At 45.1% G+C, this 9,697-nt stretch overlaps 1 protein-coding gene across 11 annotated transcripts in view; it reads right to left on the bottom strand.

Moving 5' to 3' along the window:
• wnk1b (WNK lysine deficient protein kinase 1b) overlaps nt 1-8,812 on the bottom strand; it is a 94,187-nt gene extending 85,375 nt beyond the window's left edge. For 10 of the 11 annotated variants that reach the window (XM_047574623.1, XM_047574615.1, XM_047574621.1 and 7 more), the window contains exons 1-2: nt 8,216-8,812; nt 3,997-5,624 (exon numbers count right to left, since the gene is read on the bottom strand). In XM_047574623.1, coding sequence (XP_047430579.1) covers nt 3,997-4,950 — 954 coding nt within the window. In that variant the 5' untranslated portion in view covers nt 4,951-5,624; nt 8,216-8,812. The remainder of the gene's footprint in view (nt 1-3,996; nt 5,625-8,215) is intronic. The other variant, XM_047574624.1, reaches the window with a different exon arrangement.
• Between the last annotated feature and the right edge of the window lie 885 nt (nt 8,813-9,697).

Below are 9,697 nucleotides of genomic sequence, written 5' to 3' on the forward strand. Positions count from 1 at the left end.
GAGAAATTTCAAGGTCTCTGAGTGCCAATGGGGCTAGGAGCCTAAGGTCACACACACACAAACAGACATAGGGGTCCCTTTTCTTTACGTTCTCCGTTTCTCCTCTCCCCCTTTCTCCCTCATCCTCCCTTTTCACATCCCTTGTCTTTTCTCTCCCACTTTTCTTATCTCCCTCCCCCCCACGTTCCCCCTTTTCTCTATTCCCCACATCCGCCTCCCTCCAGCTTTTACCCTCGCTCCTGGAGTAGCGCGCTCCAATTTCCTGAAACTCCCCCAAAACTAGAAAGTTTTATTCCGACTCGATCGGGAAACGATCGCTGACGTATCAATGGGCTGAACTCTGGCCTTCACCCCTCCTCCTCCCATCCTGAAGCTGTGCCCTCTTATATCTTCTTTCATTTCCCTTCCTACTTCTCGTCTTTCACCCACTGGCTCACAAAGACACAAACAAGACTCGCGGCCGTTTAATCTGCTACGGAAACTCAGACAACTCGTCATCGTCAGGCCACCAGACTGAGGCAGTTAAATCCATTTCTAGATAGGTAACTCAAGATTTAACCGTCCTCGAGGATTCCTTTCATTCCAAGACACCTGCATTCGCCTCTTCTTTCCCCATCCATCATCTGCCATCCACCTTTCAGATAAGCTACCGGGCGATATTCCTCTTCTTGTTCTCCACTATCTTTCCATCAAAGCCTGACCCGCATATTGCTCTCCCTCCCTCCCTCCTTCCCCCTGCCCCGTTTTGTTTCAGTCCGTCTCGAGATTTTACAAGACGCAAGAAGTTAACTTGTTTTGGGTCACATGCGTTGGAATGTGAAGAGGCAACACCCCCGCAAATCTATCCATCTCTGGAACAGACACACAGCAGCCCCGCTTATGTATGCATATCAAGTGGGAGGGAACGCACCACACACACACCCATTTGCACATGCAGAAAAGTTCCAGATGATCCCGACTCCCACAGATCTCCAGTTGCCATGCCCACCCAGTGAGGGAATGTGATTGGTTGAGGTGTGTGTGTCTGTCAGTGCGTGCGTGCATGTAACTTTACTCCCATCGTTCTGCCACATGTCCGCAGTTGCTCAGTCATCTTTGACACACACAGCGGATTATAGGCAGGCCCCGTAGAAAAAAGCACTTGTCTCTGCATGCGTAAGGCCTCATCACCACAGGCCGTCGAATCTCTTATATAACACGTCCCCAGTATGTAATGTTTAATGGAGTGTTCCAATAATCCGCCTTCGATCGAAATAAAGCGGACTTCCTCTATACGCGTCCCCGCTGACGAGAGTCACCGGGTTTCCCCTGTTCGAAAAGCGGCAGGGGCAGAGAGAGGGCAAAAAGAGGGATGTGTGACAGATTAAGTTCACCAGAGGCTGGATGTTTGTTGTCTGATAAACAGACTGTCGTTTCCTAGACGCGGAGCATCAGGCAAAGCTGATTTTAGCTCCTGGGATTGAGGAAGACTCGAGGAGCGTCTCGTGATGGAGATGTCAGAAAAACAACCACGAGCTGCCACAGGGTTAATCGCACATGGGTAAACATAAACGTGAAGTGCAGATCAGAAGAGCAAATATTTCACTGGCCGGTCTCGTCTCATTAGGCTTGTTGTGCTCGTTTAACACATAAAAACAGTTGGTGACACGGTGCAGCTGGAGCTCAATCCTCTCGGCTGCAACCTTTTACGTTTATAATATACGTTCACTTTGAAAGGAATCGAATGAAGGTAAACGTTTTGCATTTATCTTGACCTTTGACCTCCAGATTCTAATCAGCCCCCAAGTTAAAGGGATTATCTGAGCCAAATTCGAAGTAATTCCCCCATTTGATCCTGAGATAGCACAAGTGCAAGAATGAAACAGAAAGGCAAACAAACCTAGCTCATTAAGAATGACTTACAAGGCTAACTATGTCATGCCTTCTCCCTCAGATTTCCCTTCATTCTGCCGAATAACAAACAAAGAGTCCGAATCTTGTACGCTTGATTCTCTAACACAGCACTAAGTGTTTCATCAGGGCAAGCAGTTCCACGTGAGCCCGTGTTTTCTTCCTCCGCTAAAACCTTCCCTGGATGTCATATGACCGGCTGAGACTGTTATTCTACATCTCCGGGGCCGCTGAACGCACCTCTGTCTCTGCGCCTGCTTGTCAACAAGCGCGGACGGCTTAGGAGACTTTCTGCGTGTCCTTTAATTTCTGTCCGCCTCGCTTCTCACACTCGGCCGCGCCGTTAGCCTGAAACCCAAAACTGCAAAGTGTTGCATCAGAGCACCGTAATGAAACGGCAGCATCCTGTGGTGAACCATGTGCCATCCCGTCTCGTGTTTCCCACCGTGTACATGATGCAGCCTTTCTGTTGCTGGTTAGGTATTCATAGACGGAGAATAGAGGCTGATTGGGAGCTGAGCTTTTTCGGGCTGCGGGAGAAACTTAAGTTAAGTCCAAGTGAAGCCAGACCAACTTCCCTCCCGGCCCAACTTGGCCGAACTGGTGTGGAGTAGCTCCATTGGGAACTGATTATTCTCTGGCTAAAACCTGCCAGGTTAATCAAATGGGTGATAGAATAAAAGAAAAGTGACGTAGCCATACGCGTTTATCTGAGCACGTGGAAGTTTAGTTTGTTTACAACAAATTTCTCTGACTCCTTGTAGGGCCGTCCAACTGCACACTGACGTTTTTGTTTTTCTCTGCATCGGCTGAAAGATGCCCAACTGCTTCACCACATCCATCTGCAAGTCTGACAGCCCGCCACGGCTCGGTGAAAGACGCAACAGCGTCACTTTCATTTTCTGCAAGGACTGGGGATTTTAAAAAGGAAGTCCCTAGATTATAACCAAACTTTTCTAACCTTTGGAACACGTCTGTTCTAAAACTTCACCCAACTTTCCCAGAGTTTGATTGACGCCACAGCCAAATAAGTTTACGTTTCGGCACCAGCTACCTGGCATCCTCTTCCTCTTTCAATACCTACTTATGCAACTGGTGGTGGTGGTGATCCGACGTGCCGCAGCATCCGTTCACACACGTTTAAAACACAACCGTTAATACCAGACTCTCAGAATGTGTCCTCGAGAACACACAAAGCCGTGATTAGGAGGGAAAAAAAAGCGCCTGAGCTGCAGGGTTGCACCATACGTCCTCACTCACTGATGCAGCGTCTCGACAACCAGGAAGGATACCGGCGAGACCGCGGCAACCTCTGCATCTCACAAACGCCGTCCATATTTCAGAGCTACAAATTTGGCCAAAGGAGCCGCTTCAAGTTGCTGTGTCGACGTTCTGAAATTTTAATAACCAGCCAGCCAACTATTTTCGAGCAGAGCAATCCCCTGAGCGACAGCTCATGCTGCAGTGAGACAGTCCAAGAAGCTGTGTATTTTTCAGCGACTGCCATACAGATAGAATCTATCATTCATGAAGAAACACAAGCTTCGTTTCACACCCTCACCCCCGAACAGTAACCTTAACTAGAGACACGCGATTGAAGATAAAAGGCGCGATTCAACCCAAAGCATGTCAAAAGTGAGAGAAATGCGTGTAAACCAGGATGAATCCCAGAACAGGACGTTACTAAATTGCATCACTGTTGATGGGAAATGACTGAAACGAACATTTGCAGAGTGTTGCACACTTCTGGCCGTCAGCAGGACTGTGGCACGCCTAGATCTGTCACGCTCTTGTCTAAACTGCTGCAAAAATCAAAACATCAAACGCATGTGGCTTTAGTCATGATGTATTCAGCACCAGTATCTAAATCTCAATCAGTCTCTGATCTCATTTTGTGAAACATTTACACAGAACGATATTCGGGCGTGCAGGAAGTTCCCACGAAACATATCAGTGCATCTAACTTCAAAATCCTAAGGCAAAAGTAGGTCATACGTGAAGGAAAATACAGTACCTACATGGTGACGGTGATGAAAGATTTAGCACACACAGGAAGAAGCAGAGTTCAGTCACAGAAGGGGTGAGAGTTTAAGAGTCTGGACCTACCTGTAGCTCGCACCAAGCCACTTCCACCGTCGTCTCTGTATCCAGTCCCTTGTACACAGTCTTAAAAGACCCTCTTCCGATCTCAATGTCAAATTTCAAGAAGCGTCCATCTGGCGAAGTCCCCACCGCTTTCGTCTCGACCTCCTCTATATCCTCTTGCTCTCGCTTCTCGACTTCCCTCTGATCTGCCCGAGCTTTCGCCAACCCCCTCTCCTCTTCCGTCTCCCTTTCTTTCTCCTCGGTCGGAGAACTACCTTGTACCCTCGGAGAGCCGCCCTCATTCACGCGATCTATGACCTTTCCATCTTTCGCCGCCTGTTGCGGATCCTCGAGCCCTCTGGCACGCAACGTGACGTCGGGCGGTTTGCCTATGGCTTTGTCTGTAACATCCAATACTGTCGGACTGGGGTCTTTCAATGTGCCGCTTGCACCATCTTCGTTACTAGCCGGAACAGCAACTGTGCTTGCGCCAAAATCTGTCTCTTTATTTTTAACGTTCCCTTCTACAACTGCTCCACTGAGCCCAAGAAAAGGTTGAAGGGAGGCGCTCTGCAAATAGGAACCCCTCGAGGAGCCCTCATCTTCAGAATCCCTTTCCCCAGTTCTGGGCCATGACAGCTGCTGAGACAAGAAGCTGGGAATCGATTCACAGTCTGGAGGGGAGGTGAGCAGCACGGCTGCTTTGCTGGGCAGGTCCAAAGCTGTGGCGTTCGAGTCACAGATGACACTCCGGCGGAAGAAGCGGTGCTCGGCCGTCTTAGAGTCTCTATCCATTGTGTGCCGCCGACGCCGGACCTCGGGCTGTCCGCCGAGCTTCTCTACGACGTGCGTGTCTGAACTGGCAGAGCCGTTCACATTCTTGTGGGGGGTCTGGGGTGATGGACAGGGTGAGGCAGAGGAAGTTGGGGTGAGCGGGGCAATGAATGTCACTGCTTCGCTGCTGCTTTCCGACATTTTTCCAAAAGGCTCAGAACACAAAAGTATGTATAAATTTGGACTTGGTGAGTAGTTAGACCAACCTATAATGTAAACTCTGGTTATGGCTCCTTTTTAGACTGAAAAACTCCAAACTGGACCAAAAAAAATAAACCGACTAAGTGCAGCAACCTTTGTTGAGTTTTGCAGTTTTTCTTTTTTTTAAAGCAAGGACTTTTTAGCTCTGCGTCCAATGCCAAGTTGTTTTTTTTTAACAAGACAACTTACAGTTCCTAAAAGGCCCTTCCGTACAGGGCTCTGGGAAGCCCCAGGTGAGAGGAAGGGGCTTATGCTTTAAGACTGGGGAAGGAAAGGACGAAAGGCAGTCAAAGGAGGAGGGGTGCAAGCACTGCAACGACGTGACAACCGTCAAATTAACACCCGAATCCATTCTGCTGCCAACAACCAGAGAGGCACGACGACAACATGGAAGGTCTGGAGGGTTCCCGAATGCTGATATGACGAAATAAAATTGGAGTCCAATTTGTTACAAATTGAGTTTTTAGGTCTCTGGAGGACCAGGCGGAATCCTCTTCTGGAGGGATTTCCTGGAAAGGTTGCTGGCCCGTCTGGTAAGGCCAGACAGACGGCTAGGTAGGCCTGGCCTGGCCCAGCCTGGCCTGGCCCAGCTCGGTCTGCTTAAATCCTTGTCACTGGAGATAAAACAAAAAAAAAGAAAAGGAGAGAGAGAGAGAGAACAGAAAACTGTGAGATGAAAGTGTGTTTTCTTTCTATATATAACTGAATCTATATATGACCCAAATGAGCCAAGTTAAACATACACATAAACATTTGAGAGCTTTAGTTGACACAAGTCAGGGAGGAAATGAACACCAGACAGAACCTGTCACAGCTACAGTTGCATATGGCAAACCTGTCATCTCTCAGACTGTAGAGATCGATCCCTAAGCTGAAATAGGCCGATAAAATAAAATTCATCAGAAAAACTGCTGAGTTCAGTCGAGTTCAGCAAAACCCTTAATCTCCAACTCAGGCTTGTTACAGAGACACAGATTTGCATCCCACCCCAGCGATTCCTCCAAATTGCCCCAGTGTAGTTAATGCAGTGTGTTGCCCCACGTTCCAAATTTAGCTCAAAGTGACCACAGCCTGACCTCGAGGTTAGGATACTCTGTGGCAATTCAGCAGATTAACATGAGAGTGAAGGGGGCACTCAGATTAACACAGACAGAAGTGCTGCACAGCGGCGTAATGCATATCAGAGTGTAATATATTCCTCTGCATATTGAATTACAAAAGTGTAAGAAATATGCTCGCTGAAGTCGTCTTATGTAACATCCAACAGATGACTACAGATACTCCGTTATCACAGAGGCGCTGGCACTAACCAGCAGCAGCTCGAGTGGGGTGTGATGTTAGAAAACATTCACAGTATATTACCATTCACAGAAACATGTAGAGAAGTTGAAAAAACTGAGGATTCAAAATTGCACCATGCCACTGTATGTGTGCACAGTGTCTCAGTAAATTTACAAGCCCCTTACACAGCAATCAGTCTGTATGGCGTGTGCTCCCCTCACATGAAAGCAACTACAATGACCACAAATCTGATAAATCTAATTTTCTCTGCATCCTCACAATATGAATCAGGATATTGTTCAGAATTTGTTTTTAGATTTCAAGTTAAGGACACTTTATGTATTCAACATTCAAAGAAATCACATTAAACAACTGAGGAGATCACAGCAGGTGTGTGCCAAAGGCCACCAGGTACAATCAGACTGTGTGTTTGCGCCTTTTTAAAATAAAAATCTGTCCTGTTAAGAGATGTGTGTTGGTCCATTCTATGTATATAATGATATGCTAGGAACAGGTTTTAAAATTTGCATGAATATAACTGATTACGTTGCGTCCCACATTCTGTATTTTGCATTTAATGGCACCTGGTTGCCCTGGAGGTAAGAAGCCATTTATTCTGACAGATGTCTCTGGTTCCAGGTGTTCACTGCAGTAAATGGCTCCACAGTGATCAATGAGGTCATTCGCTTGACTCAGATTAAGATGACAACAACTGAAGAGACGGCCTGATGATTTAAGTATGAGACAGCTATTCTCCTTCAAGTGTATTGCTCAGTGTGGTTTATCTAATTCACAATAACACTCTCTCCAATCTAACAATCACAGTGAACAGCTGCTAACTCAGTGACTGATCCATTTGTGCATTAGGGCTGAAACAAGACCAGATAGTGTGCATATGGACACATCTTGCTGTTGAATTAATCATACATCCTCACTGGTGAGTAACACATGCCTTTGCAGTAGGATTATGACATGAGAAGACAGTGATTTCTCAACGGCTAGCTGGTGTTGTAAGGCATAAGTGCAGCCAATAGAATGATCAGCAGTGATGTATTTTAATTTTAATTAAATAATACCAAGTTATTTAAGGTGAGGTGTGAAAACATTGGTGATTAAACTAAAATAAATACTTAGAGCAACAAGTAATATGGGTATTTATACTTTAATAACATCACTGGTGTCCCACAAGGCTCTATTAGAGTTCACCTGAAATTTGCTTTTCTAACAGAGACTGCATCACTCAAACTGGCTAAATGAACGCATCAAAAATCTATAAATATTGATTTATGTATTTAAGATCTATTATTATAAATAAATATTTTTTTAAAAAATGTCCTCTTCACTGTTACTTTTCTTTTTTATGTGTCGGTGTAATATACATACAAACAAAAATGGAAGGTTGCAACTTATTCTTAACAGCTAGATGCCCCGGTAGATGGTTAGTATTAAGATTAAGCATCAACATGATTGTGTGTGTTTAATATATATATATATGTGTATATATATATATATATATGATAGATTTACTGTCAGCAACATCAACCCATCACCAGACCATGCCAGCATTAGTTAAGACTGGCCCATAAAAACTTAACGAAAAAAAAATGTGATGTGCGCAGGAGCAAATAAAACAGTCTTTACGAGATCTAATTAAAGATGCATGATAAGTAATGATGCATTTTGTGCCCGGATGAATTAGGCGGTAAAGCGTAATTTGCACCCCAATGATAGACGTCTTGAACCGTCATCTTTGTTGCAAAAGCTGAGCAGCAGACCGTACAGTGAAGGGTTCGCTGCTGCCTGTTGAGGAACTCATGAGAACGAAGCTAAGCTGCTAACTTTGCCTGCAGGCAGAAAAAAAACAAGACGGCAACCAGTCACGATTTGGATAAAGCATCGTGATAAAAGAAAAACGAGCACTTACCTTTCACATCTGTGTGTGATGCAGCGGCACAGTAGAAATATGAAGGCAGAAACTTGATTAACAAGCCTTTAACTCCTCTGCAGTGCTCCGACACACAGCGCAAATGTCAGTATGGTGCGTCACATTAAAGCCACAGTTGGTTGCCGAAAAACACGCAAAAAAATGAGCAAATTACAAAAACATAAATAAGCTGCAACCTCTTCCTTTTTTCTTTTGAATAAGCGTCCAAGCAGAGACGCGAGGACCGGAACGCGCAGCGACCCAAAGCCGACAGACAGACACCTCCCACAGGGGGAGAGATGCCAAGTTCGCTCGCTGGTTGTCGCGGCGGCTCCGGTGCTACTTTCTGTCTGTGTCTGTGTTGTCTGCGTCCGGGTCCGCAACACAACAGGCAACAGCCTGGCTCAGAGATGCTCCGTCGTAATCAATATCAAAATCCAGTCCGCGTCAGATTCGCTCCACTGGGCTCCGGTAGTGCCAGAAATCCGCTGTGCTCCGCAGTTATTCACGCGTCTTCAAGCCATCACGCAAGCGGATCCGTGTGCTCCGCGTTGCTCCTCTCTAGCGATGACTCGTCAAGGCGACGGCTGTGCTTTCACACAGCAGTGTCGCATCAACATCCCACCGTTCACCCGGATGTACGGAGGAATACGGCCCCTCCTGTCAAAATAAAACCAAATCCGCGTTTTATCGCACCGATAGTCACGCAAAATGTTATTTTAAGAGCATTTTGGGGCTTCTCTAGCTTTCAGCATTGTTATATCCTAAAAAAAAAAATATATGTTTATACAATGCCAGTCAAAAGTTTGGACACGTCGTCTCATTGAATTGAATGAGAAGAGTCCAAAATTTTCGCTGGTTAAATATTGTTGTTGCTTTATTTATTTATTTTGTTGGGGGAGAAATTGATGTTTGCCTTAGTAATTGATCGGTGAGATTAGTATAGACTTTTAATACTCAGTAGGATTTTTATTTATTTATTTGTTTGTTTTATTTACTCGTTTTAAATGGCCTCTGGTTCTATTCTGTTCTGTTTCTTGTGGGCAAACTATGGATCATGTTTTCGGCAGTTATAAATTGTAGTTAATTACCATGGAGCATACTTAAATTTCTAACAATGAAATTAATATTTACAATATTAGTTCACCGGCAGTCCTTTGATCCTCTGTCTGTAAACATCAAATCGTGATATTTCAAACTTGCTTGTAACTTTAAAACGGCGGCATGAATGAAACAATACATCAAAGTAGGATAATAGTCACTTGATTTACACGTCTAATTGGAAGCCAGATCAACAAAAAATAACACTTCTGCTGAAAAAGAAAAAAAAACATTTATTTTGGCAGGTCAAACCGGATGTTTATCCGGATAAATTGACACCAGCAAACGGAGGCAAACTCCAGTATGGTGAGCTACTAAAACAGCAGCAATTTGAACCATTATGCTTTTATTTGATGTGTCCTCCATCAACACATCGTTATT

Source organism: Mugil cephalus, chromosome 22, assembly GCF_022458985.1.
Source record: "Mugil cephalus isolate CIBA_MC_2020 chromosome 22, CIBA_Mcephalus_1.1, whole genome shotgun sequence".
Taxonomy (NCBI): domain Eukaryota; kingdom Metazoa; phylum Chordata; class Actinopteri; order Mugiliformes; family Mugilidae; genus Mugil; species Mugil cephalus.